The sequence below is a fragment of the Crinia signifera genome, chromosome 2 (genome assembly GCF_055691185.1).
Source record: "Crinia signifera chromosome 2, ASM5569118v1, whole genome shotgun sequence".
In the NCBI taxonomy this organism is placed as follows: Eukaryota; Metazoa; Chordata; class Amphibia; order Anura; family Myobatrachidae; genus Crinia; species Crinia signifera.
Window position 1 is genome coordinate 404,795,216 of NC_139218.1, and position 23,983 is coordinate 404,819,198.

General features: G+C 47.7%; 1 protein-coding gene across 1 annotated transcript in view; it reads left to right on the top strand.

Annotated features, from left to right (window-relative positions):
- The first annotated feature begins 2,149 nt into the window (after positions 1-2,149).
- LOC146058640 (transient receptor potential cation channel subfamily M member 2-like) overlaps positions 2,150-23,983 on the top strand; it is a 561,103-nt gene continuing 539,269 nt past the window's right edge. Inside the window, exon 1 of the mRNA XM_083170913.1 lies at positions 2,150-2,299. Coding sequence (XP_083027039.1) covers positions 2,183-2,299 — 117 coding nt within the window. The 5' untranslated portion in view covers positions 2,150-2,182. The remainder of the gene's footprint in view (positions 2,300-23,983) is intronic.

Genomic DNA, 23,983 nt, shown 5'->3' on the forward strand with positions numbered 1-23,983 from the left:
ACAGTGTCTTATATAGAGCAGCAGATTCCGTTACAGTGTCTTATATAGCGCCGGAGATTCCGTTACAGGTTCTTATATAGCGCAGCAGATTCCGTTACGGTGTCCTATATAGCGCAGCAGATTCCGTTACAGTGTCTTATATAGCGCAGCAAATCCGTTACAGCGTCTTATATAGCGCAGCAAATCCGTTACAGTGTCTTATATAGCGCAGCAAATCCATTACAGTGTCTTATATAGCGCAGCAGATTCCGTTACAGTGTCTTATATAGAGCAGCAGATTCCATTACAGTGTCTTATATAGCGCCGGAGATTCCGTTACAGGTTCTTATATAGCGCAGCTGATTCTGTTAGAGTGTCTTATATAGTGCAGCAGATTCCGTTACAGTGTCTTATATAGCGCAGCAGATTCCGTTACAGTGTCTTATATAGCGCAGCAGATTCCGTTACAGTGTCTTATATAGTGCAGCAGATTCCGTTACAGTGTCTTATATAGTGCAGCAGATTCCGTTACAGTGTCTTATATAGCGCAGCAGATTCCGTTAGTGTCTTATATAGCGCAGCAGATTCCGTTACAGCGTCTTATATAGCGCAGCAAATCCGTTACAGTGTCTTATATAGCGCAGCAGATTCCGTTACAGTGTCTTATATAGCGCAGCAGATTCCGTTACAACGTCTTATATAGTGCAGCAGATTCCGTTACAGTGTCTTATATAGCGCAGCAGATTCCGTTACAGTGTCTTATATAGCGCAGCAGATTCCATTACAGCGTCTTATATAGTGCAGCAGATTCCGTTGCACTTTACAATAGTAGACAGTGATAAAACAAACTGGGTAACAGACAGACTTGGAGGTAGGAGGGCCCTGCTGCAAGCTTACAATCTATAGGGATATAGGAGGGAAACACAAGGACAGGCACCAGTAATAGCATAGCAGTCCCACCAAGTTACAGGTCCAGAAGGGAAGCTATATAATACATAAGCGCCTCAGAGGGTTATGTGTGCGGTATATAAATATGATAGGCTTGCCTGAAGAGGTGAGTTTTCAGGGAACGCTTGAAAGTTTGGAGGCTAGTGGAGAGTCTTATTGTGCGTGGAAGGGCATTCCATAGGATGGGAGCAGCCCGATGACAGTCCTGTAATAGTGAGTGGGAGCTAGTGATCCATGCAGAAGAGAGACGCAGATCTTGTGCAGAGCGGAGTGGTCGAGATGGGAGATATTTTGTGATAAGTGCAGAGATATAAGCTGGTGCAGTATGGGTAATAGCTTTATATGCTAGCAGAAGTGTTTTATATTGAAAACGGTAATATACAGGCAACCAATGGAGGGACTGGCAGAGCGGATCAGCAGACGATGAGCGTCTTGCTAGGAAGATCAGCCTAGCAGCAGCATTTAGAATGGATTGCAGTGGTGAGAGTCTGTTCTTGGGAAGACCATATAGGAGACTATTGCAATAATCAATGCGGGATATAATGAGTGCATGGATAAGAGATCTAGTAGTGTCTTGTGTAAGAGAGGGTCGTATTTTAGATGCATGTAACATGATTTGGAAACAGATTGAATCTGGTGAACAAGGACAGTTCAGAGTAGAGGATGACCCCTAGGCAGCGAGCTTGTCAGATAGATTGTTGAGTTGTGAACCATTATGGCGAGATCAGGATGGTAACTGTTCTTGGTTGGTGGGAATATAAATAATTCTGTTTGGGAAATATTGAGTTTGAGTTGGCGAGAAGACATCGCAGATGAGATGGCAGAGAGACATTCAGAGACTCGGCCCAAAACCACTGGTGACAACTCTGGGGTTGATAGATAGATTTGAGTATCATCCGCATATAAGTGATACTGAAATCCGAAAGAGCTGATTAGTTTGCCAAGAGAGGAGGTATAGATTGAGAAGAGCAGAGGACCTAAGACTGAGCCTTGCAGAACTCCGACTGACAGAGGTAATGAAGAGGAAGTAGAGTCAGAGAAGCGAACGCTGAAAGAGCAATCAGATGGGATAAGAACCAGTAAGAGACCTGTGTTCTGAAGACCTAGGGACTATAGTGTATACTATAGATAGATGGATACAATAGATACTGGAGGATCTTCTAGGGTGTATGTTACCATTCCATGTTCCTGAACTAACACCTGTGCATGTCTCTCAGGGGCCTGGATCATCACAGGTGGATCCCATGCTGGCGTGATGAAACATGTAGGAGAGGCTGTGCGGGATTTCGGTGGAGGCCAACAAGAGATTGTCCTAATCGGCATCGCCACATGGGGCATCGTCCACAACCGGAAATACCTGCTCAGCGAAGCGGTAATATCCCAGAATCCTTTGCAACACTATAGAATTCTGTCTTTCTCTATCACATGTCTCTCTGTCAACCAAATACAGAGATTTCCACATACATCTATCCTCCGTGTGCTACACGATGGGGAATCACACAGTGTGCGAATGGGGGAGGGGGCAGTTGTGAGTCCCCCTCTTTCTCGCTGCTCTGCTTATCACATGCGAACAGTGTCCATTCATTATTACTATTATAATTAGTATTCGATTTTTATTTCTAAGGCGCCACAAGTCGTACGCAGCGCCGTACATATAGAAAATATAAGAAAAAAAACAGGGTACAGAGAACTAAACATAACAGTAACTGAGGAACTACACAATACAGCTGGGATGTAGGGAAGCAGAGGAGCAGTCTGCATGTTACCAGGGGCAGGTGTCGGTGGTAGAGATGAGCACAGGTAACAGCAGCACTTAGTACACAATACAGCTGGGATTTAGGGAAGCAGAGGAGCAGTCCGCATGTTACCAGGGGCAGATGTCAGTGGTAGAGATAAGCACAGGTAACAGCAGCACTTAGTACACAATACAGCTGGGATGTAGGGAAGCAGAGGAGCAGTCTGCATGTTACCAGGGGCAGGTGTCAGTGGTAGAGATGAGCACAGGTAACAGCAGCACTTAGTACACAATAAAGCTGGGATTTAGGGAAGCAGAGGAGCAGTCTGCATGTTACCAGGGGCAGGTGTCAGTGGTAGAGATGGGCACAGGTAACAGCAGCACTTAGTACACAATACAGCTGGGATTTAGGGAAGCAGAGGAGCAGTCTGCATGTTACCAGGGGCAGGTGTCAGTGGTAGAGATGAGCACAGGTAACAGCGGCACTTAGTACACAATACAGCTGGGATGTAGGGAAGAAGAGGAGCAGTCTGCATGTTACCAGGGGCAGGTGTCAGTGGTAGAGATGAGCACAGGTAACAGCAGCACTTAGTACACAATACATCTGGGATGTAGGTGTCACGGTCTCAGGTACATCACGCTGGTCACCAGGCCGGGGATTGGCTAGACCTGACACAGGGGTGCGGAGTCTTACCACGCCATAGGTGTTCACCAGTGACCCCTCCAGTTGGGATTTGGGCTTTGCTGCTATGGACATGCCGGTCGCGGTCCCCTGAGCAGGTTCCCCATGTGGCACTGGTAACCCCTTGGAAACAGGTAGCGTGGATTCAGGATTATGCGTAGTCATCTTAGCCGGGTCGTACACTGGTATGTCACGGAGCACAGTACACAAGGATCAGACAGGAGAATAGTCAGAAGGCAAGCCGAGGTCGTCCACTGGTAATCACTGGGTACGGTACACGAGGATCAGGCAGGAGAGTGGTCAGGAGGCAGGCTGAGGTCATACACAGGTAACCCACGATTCACGGTACACAGGGATTAAGCCGAAGGATAGTCAGGAAGCAAGCCGAAGTCAGTATCTGGTGATCAGGAATACAGTGAAGTACAAGGGACGCTGGAGCAGGATGTGAGCCTATACTCTGGCAGCTTCTGTCTGCCAGAGACTGCCTTTTTATAGGAAGCACAGGGAGCTAATTACTCACAGGTGCCCTAATCAATGAAGGCTGAGCATGGTCAGTTCACACTGAACTCTCCTGCAGGAGAGAGTTACCAGGTGTTGCAACTAATCAGCAGAGCTCAGATCACACAGACTTTCCTGCAGCATGGAGTGGATCAGAAGCTGAAATCAGCATGCAGAGTTCAACCACACAGAGCTGTCAGCAGCAATAGACAGAGCCAGCAGGATTTTGCACGCAGGTAACACTGAATGCTACATATTGTGACATTACCCCCCCCCCCCCCTCTAGGGGTGGGCTCCGAACACACCACAAGGAAATTTTCAAGGTCGTCTGCGGTGCTTCTTCTTTTTGGAAGACTGTTTGGATTTTGTTGACTGATGTGTGACCTTTGGCTCTACAAAACGGGCAGTAGATAATATTGGACGTCCCAGAAAAGGAGTGACATCATGATCCGAGCCGCACTCTGAACTTGAATCCTGGTCCATGGTCCGTGTAGGGAGTTCATGAGGATCCACCATCAACCTGGAAGAACCTACACATATAACTCCACCTCTTAAATTCAAGGAATCGGGTCTCAAAAAATTTTTTGGAGATGCTCTGGGAATTTTAGAATGTAGTCTAGCTGACTCACCACTCTGACTGACCTCAGGTGCGGCAAGGATAGACCTCTCACCAGGAGTCTTGGGTCCAAATCTTTCAACCACAGCCCTGGAAAAAGAAATTAGGTCTTTTAGTCGGGGGTCATGAGTCTCAATGAGTGTACTAACCCACTCCATGGCTTCTCCCCTGAATGACAACACTAAGTACTTGACAATGTTTGCCAAATTAACCCCGGAGAATGGATCAGAGTTCATAGCATCTAAATAATAGTCTGCTAGGGCTTGGAAATGGGTGAGATCTCCATCAAATTGGACAAACTGAGGCTCTTTAAATGAATCCAATTGAACTGGATCCTCCTGGAAAATGGACTTGGAGGACAGTTTGGGTAGAGCAGGGACTCCCAGCAACACAGGCAAATCTTCTTGAATGGCAGGCATTGGAACTTTAGAGACCATGGAGGCACTGGATACAGGCCCGGAGGCCACGGAGACTGGCCCGGAGGCCACGGAGACTGGCCCAGAGGCCACGGAGACTGGCCCAGAGGCCACGGAGACTGGCCCGGAGGCACACAAATCCTCATGCCCAGAGGCAAGGGCCAATAAATCCTCATGCCCGGAGGTATGGGCAGATAGGTCCTCATGCCCGGAGGCAAGGGCAGATAGGTCCTCATGCCCGGAGGCAAGGGCAGATAGGTCCTCATGCCCGGAGGCAAGGGCAGATAGGTCCTCATGCCCGGAGGCAAGGGCAGATGGGTCCTCATGCCCGAAGGCAAGGGCAGATGGGTCCTCATACCCGAAGGCAAGGGCAGATGGATCTCTACTGGGAGTGACACACTCGGAACTCCCGTCTGGAGTGAAGGACTCGGAACCCCCATCTGGGGTGATTGGTTTGGAACCCCCATCTGGGGTGATTAACTCGGAACCCCCATCTGGGGTGATTAACTCGGAATCCCCATCTGGGGTGATTAACTGGGGACACCCTTCTTGGGTGCTTAACTCGGAACCCCCTCCTGGGGTGACGGACTCGGAACCCCCACCTGGGGTAACGGACTCGGAACCCCCACCTGGGGTGATAAACTCGGAACCCCCACTTGGGGTGATAAACTCGGAACCCCCACTTGGGGTGATAGATTCGGAACCCCCACTTGGGGTGACATACAGAGCCCCTTCTTGAGGCAAAGTGCTCGGTGGCCCTACTTGGGAAGCCACACTTAGAGACTCCTCTTTGGGTGTGACGTCCAGAGGGTCCTTTTGGGGTGCAACACTCGGAGATTCCTCTTTGGGTAATGAATTCAGAAGCCCTTTTCGGGGTACCACCTTCAGAGACACCTCTTGGGATGCAGTGCTCAGGAAACCCACCTGGGGCGCAATGCTCAGAGACCCTGTTTGGGGTGTGGTACTCTGAGACCCTGCTTGGAGCCTGACAGTCTGAGACCCCTCCTGGTGCACGACACTCTGAACCCCTTTCTGTGGCTTGAAGCTTTGAGAACCCTCCTGGGAAATTACCCTCCGAGACCTCTTCTGAGGTGAAGTACTCTGAAACCCTTCTTGGGGCTTGTCACTCTGAGACCCCTCTCGGAACTCAACACTGGGGAATTCCTTTTGGAGTACAGCACTTTGGTGCCCTTCCTGGGACTTAACACTAGGAAGCCCCTCTTCGGGCAAGACACTAGGAAGCTCCTCCTGGAGCACATTACTCGGAAGCCCCTTCTTGGGCTGGACTGACAGGACCCCATCTTTGGGTTTGATACTCCCCTCCTGGGGCTTGTAACCATGAACCCCCTCCTGGGACTGGATCTGGGCTATACAGTTCTTCAAAGAAATTTTGGTCCTAGGACCCCAGTTGTAACCATAGGATTCCCTCTGGGTTAGAACAGAATCTACTGCTCTATTTCGGGTCCCACGTAGGGAAGAATCCCCGATGAAATGATCCTGGGCTCCACAATAAAAGCATAGGCTGAGGGATCTACGCCGCTGGCGCTCCTCATCAGACAACTGGGGACGAGGATGACTTAGATACCTGTCCTTGCAGGGCACAGATGTAGATGCCACTGGAGTACCCGGAATGTCATCAGAGGGTTTCACAGGCACTGAACCTAGAGTGAAAGGTACCGTGCCACTAGAAGGACTGCCTAGTAAGACGGTAATCACTGAAAACACCTTAGTCAGTAGCTCCTGCAACTGCTGCATTAAAAGGTGAAGAATCTTTAATGCCTCTGACACTGGTTCTGCCTCTGACACTGGTTTCACGGATATTGGGGGAGATGAAGCGAAGTCCATCCGCTGTAACAGAGTCTGTATGCTTTGTAAGATCAGAGCTTGGTTCTGCTCTTGCTTACAGACCCTAGCAGACAGTTGCTCCCATAGCTCCTTTTTTGGGCCAGAGTATTCTGTCACGGTCTCAGGTACATCACGCTGGTCACCAGGCCGGGGATTGGCTAGACCTGACACAGGGGTGCGGAGTCTTACCACGCCATAGGTGTTCACCAGTGACCCCTCCAGTTGGGATTTGGGCTTTGCTGCTATGGACATGCCGGTCGCGGTCCCCTGAGCAGGTTCCCCATGTGGCACTGGTAACCCCTTGGAAACAGGTAGCGTGGATTCAGGATTATGCGTAGTCATCTTAGCCGGGTCGTACACTGGTATGTCACGGAGCACAGTACACAAGGGTCAGACAGGAGAATAGTCAGAAGGCAAGCCGAGGTCGTCCACTGGTAATCACTGGGTACGGTACACGAGGATCAGGCAGGAGAGTGGTCAGGAGGGAGGCTGAGGTCATACACAGGTAACCCACGATTCACGGTACACAGGGATTAAGCCGAAGGATAGTCAGGAAGCAAGCCGAAGTCAGTATCTAATGATCAGGAATACAGTGAAGTACAAGGGACGCTGGAGCAGGATGTGAGCCTATACTCTGGCAGCTTCTGTCTGCCAGAGACTGCCTTTTTATAGGAAGCACAGGGAGCTAATTACTCACAGGTGCCCTAATCAATGAAGGCTGAGCATGGTCAGTTCACACTGAACTCTCCTGCAGGAGAGAGTTACCATCTGTTGCAACTAATCAGCAGAGCTCAGATCACACAGACTTTCCTGCAGCATGGAGTGGATCAGAAGCTGAAATCAGCATGCAATGTTCAAACATACAGAGCTGTCAGCAGCAATAGACAGAGCCAGCAGGATTTTGCACGCAGGTAACACTGAATGCTACATATTGTGACAGTAGGGAAGCAGAGGAGCAGTCTGCATGTTACCAGGGGCAGGTGTCAGTGGTAGAGATGAGCAGAGGTAACAGCAGCACTTAGTACACAATACAGCTGGGATCAGTGGCGGATTCAGGGGGGGAGCACCCGGGCACGTGCCCCCCCTGTCATTGATTTTGTAGATGAGGACCAGAGCTTTCCAACGAGCCCAGCCCCATGTCTCTAGCCCCCCGGGAACTGGAGATATCGCCTGGCAAAGCTGTAACATTTTTTCCCCATAGGATAATATGGGACCCGTCAATTCCGACCCCCACCTGGTTCCGACGGCTGCCAGTTTCCCCCCTGGTATCACAGGAGCTTGTAGTTGATGTCATTCAATTCCAAATCGCTGGGCCTTCAATATGATACCAGGATGATCCATATCGGTCAATCGGTTCCAGAGATATAGCGTGTAAATCGATTTTTTTATTTTTGAAATGTAATTTCATGGCTGTTCATGTTCTTTGAGGGCAGATTACTCTGGAACCAAACGTTCCAGTTTCACTGGACCAAAATCATTCAAAGCCCACTCAAAAGTTCTTCAATATGATACTGGTCTCATGTAAATGGGTCAGTTAATTCCGAAGATATAGCCGGTTAAATGAGATAACTGGTTAAAGGGGGGAGGGGTGGTTTTCTCTCCCCCTCACACCAGAAAATGCAGGGACTAGGCTGGTGTAAAAGGGGCCAACCTGGGAATGCATTTTCTGGTGTGAAATGGGTATTATTTCAAATAGCTGGGACCTGCAGTGCTCAGAATACAGCCAGGCTCTGCCACTGTCAGTGGCTATCACTTCTGCCTGCCGGCGGCTGTCCCCCATTTACCATGAGCATGTATTCCCCATTGGCAATGAGCATGGAACCTCTGGCAATGAGCATGGAACCCTTGGCAATGAGCATGTAGATAAGCAGCACTTACTGTATGTAGCATAATTTTTAATAGGCATTATGGTGTTTGGCATAATACATAATGGACATCATGCCGTGTAACTTAACGTGCAATGGACATTATGGAGTAAATGTTTAATACGCGCCTTTGGTGGACAATGTCCCTGTTTATGAAGCGTATTGTGAATTTTGTCTTAATCTGTTTGGCATTATGTGAATTCTGGCTCAATCCGTGTGGCATTATGTGAATTTTGTCTCAATCCGTGTGGCATTATGTGAATTTTGGCTCAATCCATGTGGCATTATGTGAATTTTGGCTCAATCCATATGGCATCTTATGAATTTGTCTCAATCTGTGTGGCATTATGTGAATTTTGGCTCAATCCATTTGGCATTATGTGAATTTTGGCTCAATCCATTTGGCATTTTGTGAATTTTGGCTCAATCCATGTGGCATTATGTGAATTTTGGCTTAATCTGTGTGCCATTATGTGAATTTTGGCTCAATCCGTGTGACATTATGTGAATTCTGGCTCAATCCGTGTGTTATTATGTAAATTTTGGCTCAATCCGTGTGGCATTATGTGAATTTTGACACAACCCATGTGGCATTGTTTGAATTTTGGCTCATTCCATTTGGCATCATGTGTAAGGGGCAAGTATAATGGGGTCTAGTATTTTGTAGCATAATGTGTAGAAGTTGTATATGGTGTTGTACACTACACTCAAGGACATGCCCCCTGTTGAGTGGCCACACCCCCTTTTCCAGAGCGCGCCTTCGGCGCGCGCACAACTACGTCCTTCACTTTTGTTGCCATGGTGGGCCTATTTTTAATCCCATTCCCACCCTCTCTCTGCCGCTCTTAGCATGTACACTGGCACCACTAACACTGGCCCTCCCCCACCTAAACCCTCTTTTATCATGGTGCCCCCCCCTGTCATTTTATCCTGGATCCGCCCCTGGCTGGGATGCAGGGAAGCAGAGGAGCAGTCTGCATGTTACCAGGGGCAGGAGTCAGTGGTAGAGATGAGCACAGGTAACAGCAGCACTTAGTACACAATACAGCTGGGATGTAGGGAAGCAGAGGAGCAGTCTGCATGTTACCAGGGGCAGGTGTCAGTGGTAGAGATGGGCACAGGTAACAGCAGCACTTAGTACACAATACAGCCGGGATGTAGGGAAGCAGAAGAACAGTCTGCATGTTACCAGGGGCAGGTGTCAGTGGTAGAGATGAGCAGAGGTAACAGCAGCACTTAGTACACAATACAGCTGGGATGTAGGGAAGCAGAGGAGCAGTCTGCATGTTACCAAGGGCAGGTGTCAGTGGTAGAGATGAGCACAGGTAACAGCAGCACAATGCTTAGTACACAATACAGCTGGGATGTAGGGAAGCAGAGGAGCAGTCTGCATGTTACCAGGGGCAGGTATCAGTGGTAGAGGTGAGCACAGGTAACAGCAGCACTTAGTACACAATACAGCTGGGATTTAGGGAAGCAAAGGAGCAGTCTGCATGTTACCAGGGGCAGGTGTCAGTGGTAGAGATGAGCACAGGTAACAGCAGCACTTAGTACACAATACAGCTGGGATGTAGGGAAGCAGAGGAGCAGTCTGCATGTTACCAGGGACAGGTGTCAGTGGTATAGATGAGCATAGGTAGCAGCAGCACTTAGTACACAATACAGCTGGGATGTAGGGAAGCAGAGGAGCAGTCTGCATGTTACCAGGGGCAGGTGTCAGTGGTAGAGATGAGCACAGGTAACAGCAGCACTTAGTACACAGTACAGCTGGGATGTAGGGAAGCAGAGGAGCAGTCCGCATGTTACCAGGGGTAGGCGTCAGTGGTAGAGATGTGCACAGGTAACAGCAGCACTTAGTACATAGTACAGCTGGGATGTAGGGAAGCAGAGGAGCAGTCTGCATGTTACCAGGGGCAGGTTTCAGTGGTAGAGATGAGCACAGGTAACAGCAGCACTTAGTACACAATACATCTGGGATGTAGGGAAGCAAAGGAGCAGTCTGCATGTTACCAGGGGCAGGTGTCAGTGGTAGAGATGAGCACAGGTAACAGCAGCACTTAGTACACAATACAGCTGGGATGTAGGGAAGCAGCGGAGCAGTCTGCATGTTACCAGGGGCAGGTGTCAGTGGTAGAGATGAGCACAGGTAACAGCAGCACAATGCTTAGTACACAATACAGCTGGGATGTAGGGAAGCAGAGGAGCAGTCTGCATGTTACATGGGGCAGGTGTCAGTGGTAGAGATGAGCACAGGTAACAGCAGCACTTAGTACACAATACAGCTGGGATGTAGGGAAGCAGAGGAGCAGTCTGCATGTTACCAGGGGCAGGTGTCAGTGGTAGAGATGAGCACAGGTAACAGCAGTACTTAGTACACAATATAGCCGGGATGTAGGGAAGCAGAAGAACAGTCTGCATGTTACCAGGGGCAGGTGTCAGTGGTATAGATGAGCACAGGTAACAGCTGCACTTAGTACACAATACAGCTGGGATGTAGGGAAGCAGAGGAGCAGTCTGCATGTTACCAGGAGCAGGTGTTAGTGGTAGAGATGAGCAGAGGTAACAGCAGCACTTAGTACACAATACAGCTGGGATTTAGGGAAGCAGAGGAGCAGTCTGCATGTTACCAGGGGCAGGTGTCAGTGGTATAGATGAGCACAGGTAACAGCAGCACAATGCTTAGTACACAATACAGCTGGGATGCAGGGAAGCAGAGGAGCAGTCTGCATGTTACCAGGGGCAGGTGTTAGTGTTAGAGATTAGCACAGGTAACAGCAGCACTTAGTACACAATACAGCTGGGATGCAGGGAAGCAGAAGAACAGTCTGCATGTTACCAGGGGGTAGGTGTCAGTGGTAGAGATGAGCACAGGTAGCAGCAGCACTTAGTACACAATACAGCTGGGACGTAGGGAAGCAGAGGAGCAGTCTGCATGTTACTAGGGGCAGGTGTCAGTGCTAGAGATGAGCACAGGTAATAGCAGCACTTAGTACACAATATAGCTGGGATGTAGGGAAGCAGAGGAGCAGTCTGCATGTTACCAGGGGCAGGTGTCAGTGGTAGAGATGAGCACAGGTAACAGCAGCACTTAGTACACAATACAGCTGGGATGTAGGGAAGCAGAGGAGCAGTCTGCATGTTACCAGGGGCAGGTGTCAGTGGTAGAGATGGGCACAGGTAACAGCAGCACTTAGTACACAATACAGCCGGGATGTAGGGAAGCAGAAGAACAGTCTGCATGTTACCAGGGGCAGGTGTCAGTGGTAGAGATGAGCAGAGGTAACAGCAGCACTTAGTACACAATACAGCTGGGATGTAGGGAAGCAGAGGAGCAGTCTGCATGTTACCAAGGGCAGGTGTCAGTGGTAGAGATGAGCACAGGTAACAGCAGCACAATGCTTAGTACACAATACAGCTGGGATGTAGGGAAGCAGAGGAGCAGTCTGCATGTTACCAGGGGCAGGTATCAGTGGTAGAGGTGAGCACAGGTAACAGCAGCACTTAGTACACAATACAGCTGGGATTTAGGGAAGCAAAGGAGCAGTCTGCATGTTACCAGGGGCAGGTGTCAGTGGTAGAGATGAGCACAGGTAACAGCAGCACTTAGTACACAATACAGCTGGGATGTAGGGAAGCAGAGGAGCAGTCTGCATGTTACCAGGGACAGGTGTCAGTGGTATAGATGAGCATAGGTAGCAGCAGCACTTAGTACACAATACAGCTGGGATGTAGGGAAGCAGAGGAGCAGTCTGCATGTTACCAGGGGCAGGTGTCAGTGGTAGAGATGAGCACAGGTAACAGCAGCACTTAGTACACAGTACAGCTGGGATGTAGGGAAGCAGAGGAGCAGTCCGCATGTTACCAGGGGTAGGCGTCAGTGGTAGAGATGTGCACAGGTAACAGCAGCACTTAGTACATAGTACAGCTGGGATGTAGGGAAGCAGAGGAGCAGTCTGCATGTTACCAGGGGCAGGTTTCAGTGGTAGAGATGAGCACAGGTAACAGCAGCACTTAGTACACAATACATCTGGGATGTAGGGAAGCAAAGGAGCAGTCTGCATGTTACCAGGGGCAGGTGTCAGTGGTAGAGATGAGCACAGGTAACAGCAGCACAATGCTTAGTACACAATACAGCTGGGATGTAGGGAAGCAGAGGAGCAGTCTGCATGTTACATGGGGCAGGTGTCAGTGGTAGAGATGAGCACAGGTAACAGCAGCACTTAGTACACAATACAGCTGGGATGTAGGGAAGCAGAGGAGCAGTCTGCATGTTACCAGGGGCAGGTGTCAGTGGTAGAGATGAGCACAGGTAACAGCAGTACTTAGTACACAATATAGCCGGGATGTAGGGAAGCAGAAGAACAGTCTGCATGTTACCAGGGGCAGGTGTCAGTGGTATAGATGAGCACAGGTAACAGCTGCACTTAGTACACAATACAGCTGGGATGTAGGGAAGCAGAGGAGCAGTCTGCATGTTACCAGGAGCAGGTGTTAGTGGTAGAGATGAGCAGAGGTAACAGCAGCACTTAGTACACAGTACAGCTGGGATGTAGGGAAGCAGAGGAGCAGTCTGCATGTTACCAGGGGCAGGTGTCAGTGGTAGAGATGAGCACAGGTAACAGCAGCACTTAGTACACAATACAGCTGGGATGTAGGGAAGCAGAGGAGCAGTCTGCATGTTACCAGGGGCAGGTGTCAGTGGTATAGATGAGCACAGGTAACAGCAGCACAATGCTTAGTACACAATACAGCTGGGATGCAGGGAAGCAGAGGAGCAGTCTGCATGTTACCAGGGGCAGGTGTTAGTGTTAGAGATTAGCACAGGTAACAGCAGCACTTAGTACACAATACAGCTGGGATGCAGGGAAGCAGAAGAACAGTCTGCATGTTACCAGGGGGTAGGTGTCAGTGGTAGAGATGAGCACAGGTAGCAGCAGCACTTAGTACACAATACAGCTGGGACGTAGGGAAGCAGAGGAGCAGTCTGCATGTTACTAGGGGCAGGTGTCAGTGCTAGAGATGAGCACAGGTAATAGCAGCACTTAGTACACAATATAGCTGGGATGTAGGGAAGCAGAGGAGCAGTCTGCATGTTACCAGGGGCAGGTGTCAGTGGTAGAGATGAGCACAGGTAACAGCAGCACTTAGTACACAATACAGCTGGGATGTAGGGAAGCAGAGAAGCAGTCTGCATGTTACCAGGGGCAGGTGTCAGTGGTAGAGATGAGCACAGGTAACAGCAGCACTAAGTACACAATACAGCTGGGATGTAGGGAAGCAGAGGAGCAGTCCGCATGTTACCAGGGGCAGGTGTCAGTGGTAGAGATGAGCACAGGTAACAGCAGTACTTAGTACACAATATAGCTGGGATGTAGGGAAGCAGAAGAACAGTCTGCATGTTACCAGGGGCAGGTGTCAGTGGTATAGATGAGCATAGGTAGCAGCAGCACTTAGTACACAATACAGCTGGGATTTAGGGAAGCAGAGGAGCAGTCTGCATGTTACCAGGGGCAGGTGTCAGTGGTAGAGATGAGCACAGGTATCAGGGGCAGGTGTCAGTGGTAGAGATGAGCACAGGTAACAGCAGCACAATGCTTAGTACACAATACAGCTGGGATGCAGGGAAGCAGAGGAGCAGTCTGCATGTTACCAGGGGCAGGTGTCAGTGGTAGAGATGAGCACAGGTAACAGCAGCACTTAGTACACAATACAGCTGGGATGTAGGGAAGCAGAGGAGCAGTCTGCATGTTACCAAGGGCAGGTGTCAGTGGTAGAGATGAGCACAGGTAACAGCAGCACAATGCTCAGTACACAATACAGCTGGGACGTAGGGAAGCAGAGGAGCAGTCTGCATGTTACCAGGGGCAGGTGTCAGTGGTAGAGATGAGCACAGGTAGCAGCAGCACTTAGTACACAATACAGCTGGGATGTAGGGAAGCAGAGGAGCAGTCTGCATGTTACCAGGGGCAGGTGTTAGTGGTAGAGATGAGCACAGGTAACAGCTGCACTTAGTACACAATACATCTGGGATGTAGGGAAGCAGAGGAGCAGTCTGCATGTTACCAGGGGCAGGTGTCAGTGGTAGATATGAGCACAGGTAACAGCAGCACTTAGTACACAATACAGCTGGGATGTAGGGAAGCAGAGGAGCAGTCTGCATGTTACCAGGGGCAGGTGTCAGTGGTAGAGATGAGCACAGGTAACAGCAGCACTTAGAACACAATACAGCTGGGATGTAGGGAAGCAGAGGAGCAGTCTGCATGTTACCATTGATAGGTGTCAGTGGTAGAGATGAGCACAGGTAACAGCAGCACTTAGTACACAATACAGCTGGGATGTAGGGAAGCAGAGGAGCAGTCTGCATGTTACCAGGAGCAGGTGTTAGTGGTAGAGATGAGCAGAGGTAACAGCAGCACTTAGTACACAATACAGCTGGGATGTAGGGAAGCAGAGGAGCATTCTGCATGTTACCAGGGGCAGGTGTCAGTAGTAGAGATGAGCATAGGTAACAGCAGCACTTAGTACACAATACAGCTGGGATGTAGGGAAGCAGAGGAGCAGTCTGCATGTTACCAGGGGCAGGTGTCAGTGGTAGAGATGAGCACAGGTAACAGCAGCACTTAGTACACAATACAGCTGGGATGTAGGGAAGCAGAGGAGCAGTCTGCATGTTACCAGGGGCAGGTGTCAGTGGTAGAGATGAGCACAGGTAACAGCAGCACTTAGTACACAATACAGCTGGGATGTAGGGAAGCAGAGGAGCAGTCTGCATGTTACCAGGGGCAGGTGTCAGTGGTAGAGATGAGCAGAGGTAACAGCAGCACTTAGTACACAATACAGCTGGGATGTAGGGAAGCAGAGGAGCAGTCTGCATGTTACCAGGGGCAGGTGTCAGTGGTAGAGATGAGCACAGGTAACAGCAGCACTTAGTACACAATATAGCTGGGATGCAGGGCAGCAGAGGAGCAGTCTGCATGTTACCAGGGGCAGGTGTCAGTGGTAGAGATGAGCAGAGGTAACAGCAGCACTTAGTACACAATACAGCTGGGATGTAGGGAAGCAGAGGAGCAGTCTGCATGTTACCAGGGGCAGGTGTCAGTGGTAGAGATGAGCACAGGTAACAGCAGCACTTAGTACACAATACAGCTGGGATGTAGGAAAGCAGAGGAGCAGTCTGCATGTTACCAGGGGCAGGTGTCAGTGGTAGAGATGAGCACGGGTAACAGCAGCACTTAGTACACAATACAGCTGGGATGTAGGGAAGCAGAGGAGCAGTCTGCATGTTACCATTGATAGGTGTCAGTGGTAGAGATGAGCACAGGTAACAGCAGCACTTAGTATACAATAAAGCTGGGATGTAGGGAAGCAGAGGAGCAGTCTGCATGTGTCGCACGCCGCTGCGGTGGTGCATGGCGGGGACACTACTAACCCGTCAGTGCCCGCCGCCGGCTAGCGTGTGTAGGTTCCTGGCAGCGGCTTCTGGCGTGAGGGGGCAGGCGGGAAGGCTGGGCATTGTAGCGCTGTGTCTGTGATGGTGATGCCGGGAGGCCGGCGCCGCCATCTTGCTTCAGGGCAGAACAGAGATTGGGCCAAGTCAGGGGTTTCTGCCCATACTACCCTGACAGCCAATGGCCAGCAGATGAACGGCTTTCCCGGTTATGTTGCGGGAGCGATCACCGCTCATCGCCAGGGCATACACACTGGGCGGCTTTGAGCAGAAAGTCGCTCAAACCTGCTGTTTTGAGCGACTTTCAGCCCAACGTCGCCCAGTGTGTTTGGGCCTTAATGGGACATTAATAGAACTAAGGAGGATACAACGTAAGGTTATATGAAACATTACACTGAATAGGACATACGGCTGCTTATCTTTCTGGGGATAGCTACACAATTAAGAGGAAATACCCAAAAGGAATAAAAATATAACGACTCCTCAGTAAGGGATTGTCAGGGTCACATAACTGGAGAATAAAAACGCTACAAATAGCACATACAGATCAGAACTCTACAATCACGTTTTTAAATCACTATTTCTTATCTTTTTTTCACTTCTTTATATTGTGTCTTGGAGAGGAGGTGTAACACACCCCCCCCCCCCTCTTTTTAATAATATTTTTTTTTTATACGGCAATTTTATATATATATACTATATATATATAATATCTCCTCTCTGCTGGTGCTTCTACTGCCATATGTATAATACCTAAATATATATATATTCCAGGGGTATCCTCCACACTACAGGCGGGGGGATGTCAGGCACTCGCCTTTTTATAACAAAAAGAAATCCAATCTCTGTTATAAAATCCAATCCAGATTTTTTATTTCATCCAATGTTAAAGTCTGAGACAATCATCATAACTGTGCTGTTTCCATGTGTGCCCCGACGTTTCGGTCCAAATTAGCGGACCTTTATCAAGGAGCCTATAAACACATGGGGTAAATGTTTTAGTAACCTGCCAACAGGGTACCAAAATATACAACTTGCAAACACATGTACATAAATAAAGTTTTACATTACTTGGTCAGCGAAAAATACAGCAATCAACGAAGTCAGGAAAGGAAGCCCATGGTCAGAGGAGCAGCAGCTACCTGACACTGCCCGGGCCCGGCATTTATACCCTAGACATACATTGTTTAAGTGAGGACGCCGCCTACAATCAGCTGAGCCGCACTTCCGGAGTCACCGGTAATTCGGGACCCGGAAGTATCGGCTTTTGGAACGCACGAGTGGCACGCACAGACTTCCGGGTTTCCCCGGCTGCTGTGCTGAACTCACTCAGCAATACGTAGTTTGACACGCAAGTTTGGAGCGCACACACTTCCGGGTTTCCCCGGCTGGGCTCCTGCACGGATCTGACATTAGTGCAGCATCACAAAGAGAGAGTTGCTAATTAACATTGCTTAGCTACAGGGGCTATTTTAAATATACGTATCAGAGTACATATCAATATATATACACGTGTGGATGTATGATCTTGAATAATCAGCTTGTTGCATTTAGAATAGCAGAGAGAACGGTATAGTAGCCGGACCAATGTAGTCTGGGTGAGCCGGGGATATTTTAACCTGCTTGGGGTGGCATAGAATTTTTGCATAGAATTTTTTGCAAACAACAACGATCATTAGTGTTTATGGGAATCATTAATTCTTAAATTTAAATGCCACAACAAGCAGAAAAAAAGGGGGAGGGAGGAAGGATCGGACAGGTGATTGTGCCTGGCACAAATTATTAGAAAAAATATATACATATATATCTATATCAATAAAGTCTAATCAAAGTGTAGAATCTACTAAATATTTTAATATTTATTTTTATTTTTATTTTTATTTTAATTTTTATTTTATTATTATTCTTATTCTTATCCTACAATTCTTTTTGTGTGAAGCACCTGAAGATTGATGCAACTAAAAAAGTGATGAGGCACCTAAAAAAAGAGAATGAAAAAGGGCAAAAATATGGAAAAGGGCAAAAATATGAACCTTTTCAGAAATAAAGCAAAAAAAGCCAGAAAAAGGCGAGAGTCAGACCATTAATCAAAAATTATAGGGGAAAATGTATCAGAGAAGAATATATGGAGAAAAACTACTATCAAAAAAATCTTTGAAAAAAAAAAAAAAAACCTTTGAAAAAAAAGGGGGTATCAAAAAATAATCAAAAAAATCATAATAAAATACCCCAGATAACCCAGGGAAAACATGTTAAGGTATACATGGAGTTTCAGTGGTCCAATTACTTCAAAAAAATGTTCAATGGATTGTTCTCATTGAGACCTCTAGGGGCCAATGTCCCAAGTTGGTAAATCCATCGACTTTCCTTTTTCTTTAGTTGTAGACCCCGATCTCCTCCGCGTGGCGGTGGTGGGACCCAATCTATTAGGCGGCAACGTAGGGTAGATAATTGATGGCTTGCTTGAAGGAAATGGCGTGGAATAGGCAGTTCGGCTTTGCCTGTCTCGAGTGCTACACGCACTGAGTTCCGGTGGTTCGCCATGCGCTCACGAAACTTACGGGTGGTCATCCCTACATACGCGAGACCGCATGGACAATTTAACAGGTATATTACGTGGTCCAATTGGCAATGTAATCTATGTTTGATTTTGATGGCTTTGCCCGAATGAGGATGAGGAAAGGTGGCCCCCTGGGTCATACTGTTGCATGTTGTGCAACCAGTGCAACGAAAGCACCCTGGTCTTCTCGAATGCAACCAGGTGGTGTTCTGTTCGGCAGTAGGGGTGGCCATCGGTCTCATTAGTATTTCTTTCAAATTTGGGCCTTTTCTAAAGGCCATCATCGGTGGTCCGTATTTATTCAATTTCAGTGTGTTGTCAGTTGCCAATATGGGCCAATGTTTTTTAATACTCTTCTGAATGTCAGATGAGGCATGATCATAGGTATTTACAAATATCATTCTCTGAGTAGTTTTAGAACGGACTGAGGTGTCAATGTTACGGTGGACTTCATTCATGTTGTGCCGTGCCTTCCGTAAGCATCTCTCAAGTGTGACCTTCGAGTAGCCTCTTTCAATGAATCGTGTGGTCATCTCTGTAAGTTGTTCCTCCATGATGGTGGGTAAGGTGTTATTCCTGATAACTCTCATAAATTGGGAGATGGGCAGGTTTTCTTTAAGAGCTGGCGGATGTTGACTCTCTACCGACAGCAGAGTGTTTCGATCCGTTGGCTTCCGGAAAACACTTGTCTGTAGGACACCTGCATTTAAGCTCACTGTAATGTCAAGAAAGTTAATCTCATTGGTTTCAATCTGATGGGTGAATCTGATCGGGTGCTCTAGGTTGTTGAGTTCCAGCATCATATTTAGGAACTGATCTTTTGAACCAGACCATAATACGAAAATATCGTCGATAAATCGCTTGAAGTACCTTATATGTTCTCTATATTTCATAAGGATATAGGTGTTCTCATAATCGACCATATAAAGTCCTGCATAAGCCGGCGCCAGGTTTGAGCCCATGGCGGTGCCCGACACTTGGACGTAATATTTCTTATCGTATAGGAAGTGGTTACAGCTTAAGATCAGGGTTGCCATATCGATTAGAAAAGCTGTTGGTGGCTCTTGGTTCGTTCTTTCACCCAGTTTCTCTTTTAGCACTCTGAGACCATCTGAGTGGGGAATAACAGTATAAAGTGAACTCACGTCCATTGTGGCAAGATATAATTCACCAATGATCTCTATCTGTTGAAGTTTTTCAATAAAGTCGGCTGTATCTCTGATGTAAGTATCACTATTTGTGATCAACGGCTGTAGGTGATGGTCGATGAATTTGGCAAGGGGCTGAAGAAGTGAGGATCTAGCAGAGATGATAGGCCTGCCCGGCGGTTGCGTATGGATTTATGAATTTTTGGCAACGTGTAAATGATGGGGCAGACCGGGTACTGTACTGTTAAAAAGTCAAACTCGCCTTTCGTCAACCACTTGGATGACAAACCCCGGGCTAGGAGGTTATCCACTTGCTTCTTAAATTCCGGGATCGGATTGTAATTAACACACTGGTAGGTGTTGTTGTCTCCCAGTTGCCGGGTAATTTCCTCGTGGTACTGTTTCCAGTCTTGCACGACAACAGCACCCCCCTTGTCTGCAGGTCTTATTACTACATTGGTGTTTTGTTTCAGCTCTTTGAGAGCGGTGCGTTCATCGAGAGTTAAATTATGATATTTAGGTTTATCAGGCAGTCTTTGGGAGTCCAGTTCTATCAATCTTGAGAATGTTTTAATGCTGGGATTTCCAGAAGTGGGGTCAAACGTTGAGTTAGGTTTAAATATTGGTCTTTCCATGGTGGTGATGGAATCCCCAAATTGTTCCCGTAATCTGAGCTTTCTGCTAAACTTGAAGATGTCTATATTAGTCTCGAATTTGTCATGTGTGGTGGTGGGGACAAATGACAATCCCCTTGAGAGGACTGATAGCATAGCCGGGGTCAACGTGGTGTTAGAGAGATTGTAGACTAGGTTCTGACAGGTCTCCGGTCTCTTTTTCCCAGTACCTCCGCGACGAGGGTGTGGTCTGCACCCCTTCCTCTTGGTCGTCGTTTTGGCTTTCGGGTGTTGTCGGTCACTTCGTCTAAAAAATCAGACTGTTGTCCAGAAAGATCAGTGTCTGATGCTGAAGCCGAGGTGGATGAGCCTTTGTTGCCTTGTTGTTGGTACTGTTGGCGTCGTGGTTTATATGGGCGTTGGTTACGTCTGGGGTTACCACTATTGCCACCTGATAACCATCTGTACACAGAATGAGATTGATAGTCAGCTGTGACGGTTGTGAGTTTACTCCTTTTAAATGAAATCAATTCGTTCTTGTAGGTGTCCAGTTGTGCCCCAATCTTGTCCAGCAGGTTACAAGATTTATCATTTCTTATTGTGCTTAGATGAGCATTATTGAACACATCGATATCCTTTTTTATTTTCTTCAGCTCAGTACCCACCTCCTCTACCACCAGCAACATCAGATCAAAAGAACATTTATTCAACACACCGCACCAGCGACTGCAGAACGTGGGGTTGTTTCGCCCTATAGTGGGAACGTTTGGAACCCTAAAGCCTCTTGGTATGAATTTTTTCCGGTGGTAATCGGACAAAAAATGTCCATGCATCGTTAGATCAATCTCCCGTTTCCTGAGTTTAAATAGACGTTGGGATAGATCGGTAGCGGACTCCGTGGGCAGAGTATCAAAGTCCGATTGGTCAAACAGGACCTTGTCCGCGTCGTCATCAGTAAGGGATATTATCCCGTGCTCCGCTTGTAAAAGTAAATTATCATCCAGAAAACCAGTGCCCCCAACTGCCATTTTTGTCAGTGGGTATTGCAGTGGTTTAAGCTGGATTTGGTCTGATGTTACTAATAGGGTCAGAATCAAAGGAGTATATTGTATACCTTAAACCCAGTGTATGAAATTTTATAAATATTTAGTAGATTTGTAACTTATTTTGTCCGAAGCAAAGTCCTCCAAATGGCAGTGCCTAGTAGAGCTGCACAAATGCCAGTAAATATATATATATATGTGTAGGAAGGAAACAGCATCACTCCGGTGGACTTTTTAAAGTAGTTGTATTGAAGAAAATAATAACAAATCCGCACACATCCGTCACATCGACGTTTCAATGTACTATGACATTTTTTTCAAGATGAGATGTGTGGACAAACACAAACAACATGTGCACAAAAGAATATATACTTACCAGCCCGTTCATGTCCGCCCGACGTCCGGGAGCGCCTACGTCCAACCCCGGAAGTGAGCTGGGAGCAGCGCTGACAGCTTCCCTCTGAACCCGTTGCTAGGAGACGCTTCGGGTCAGGGACGCTCTCCCCGGCCGCCGGGCAGACACCACCAGGCTATCACTACAAGCATAAAGCGGAGACAGCGTTAACATAATACATAGGAGAATACTAGAATGCGCTCATTAAGCAATAAGCAATACACACAATAATAGCACGCTAGCAAATAAATGACTTAATACAGAATACTCCAGTTAAAACGCTCATTTAGACCATGGGGTCTCACTGTCTGTAATTTATAAATCCATTTGGATTCGAGTCGCAACAATGCGTCACGATCACCGCCACGGCGGAATGGGGGTATGTGGTCGATCAAGATGAATTTGATGTCCATAACTGTATGTCCCGCTTCCATACAGTGCCTAGCCACTGGTTGGTCAGCTTTTTTAGACCGTATAGCTGTATTTATGGCAGACCGATGTAATGCCATGCGATCACGTATCGTGCGGATCGTCTTGCCTACATAGTAGAGCTGGCACGGGCAGAAGAGAAGATAGATGACATGAGTCGTTTGGCACGTAAGGACTTGTTTGATGGGGATCATTATTTCAGAATGGGGGTGTTTGAACGACCGGCATACTGTCAAGTTCTTGCACGTTGTACAGTTGAGGCAACGGTAACAGCCCGGGGGTTTCACTAGAAATGAAGCACTGGGTGTAGTTTTTTCAAACCCTGTGATGTCTGTATGTACCACCTGGTCCTTTATATTCCGTCCCCTCGTGTAGCAGGACATCGGTCGACTGGTTTTAAAGCAGGAAAGCGCACTGTCGGTTTTTATTATAGGCCACAGTGCTTTGGTGGCACGCTGTACAATGGGACTAGACCTGGTGAATTCTTGTTTCCAAGGTATCATATTCTTGTTAACACGTTTTGAGGGGGTTAATAGCGCCTCTCTTGGAATTGCTAAAACCTCCTGTTGTTGATGGCGGAGTGTTCTGAGGTCATAGCCTCTTGTCACAAACCTGTGGACCACCTTGTCTGTTCCCTCGACGGCGCCCTCTCGGGTGCTAGCTATCCTTGCTACCCTCATTAGTTGAGATTTGGGAAGACCTTTTTTGAAGGGTTTTGGATGGTGGCTGGACCCCAAAAGTAGTGTGTTACGATCTGTGTCTTTTGAATACACTTGTGTCCAAATCTTCCCATCATGAAGGTTTACCTGTACGTCCAAGTAATTAATTCTCTCTCTTTGTACGTTGTAAGTATATGTAATCGGGCTATCACTAGCATTTATGGATGCTATGTGATCTTCCAGAATTTTAATAGGGCCTGACCATAAGCAGAAGAGGTCGTCGATGAATCTGACGAAGAAAATAATATACTCACGGACAAGATCATTGTCCAGAAATTTCTCTTTCTCTTCAGCAAACATGAATATATTGGCCAAGCTTGGGGCCACGGGCTCCCCATAGCACACCCGGTACGCTGTAGGTAGTATGCTCCGTTATAGAGGAAGTAATTCCTTTCCAATGTCAGTTGGAGTAATTGCAAAAACAGATCTGGGTCAATATCTTTAGTGCCACAATCTCTCAAAAAAACGGCTACTGCTGCTATCCCCGCTGACTGGGGTATTGAGTTGTATAAACTACTGACGTCCAGAGTTACCAACACTGTGTCGGCTGGAATGGTGGTCAAGGTCTGTAAACGCAGTAAGAAGGCAGTGGTGTCTTTAATGAAAGTTGGTTGTTGTTGGACCCAGGGCTGTAGTATCATATCCAAAAATTTGGAAATAAGTTGATACAGGGAATTGTTCGCGCTAATAATAGGTCGACCTGGAGGTTTTTCAATATTCTTGTGTATTTTTGGTACCGTATATATTAGCGGAGTTACCGGGTGGGCCTGACTGAGAGCTTTGGCCAATGCTGGTTCTAGGCACTTGGAAAGGACAGCCTCATTTAAAATGAGGTCAAGTTCACGTTTATAACTTGCCGTAGGGTCGTGGGTCAATCGTGCATATGTGGAGGCGTCACTCAGTTGTCTTTCGATTTCATCCTTGTAGTCACTGAGGTTTTGGACCACGATGGCTCCCCCCTTATCAGCCGGGCGTATAATTATGTGGCGATATTTAGACAAGTTATTGAGTGCGTTTCTCTCATCTTTAGACAGATTATAATGGA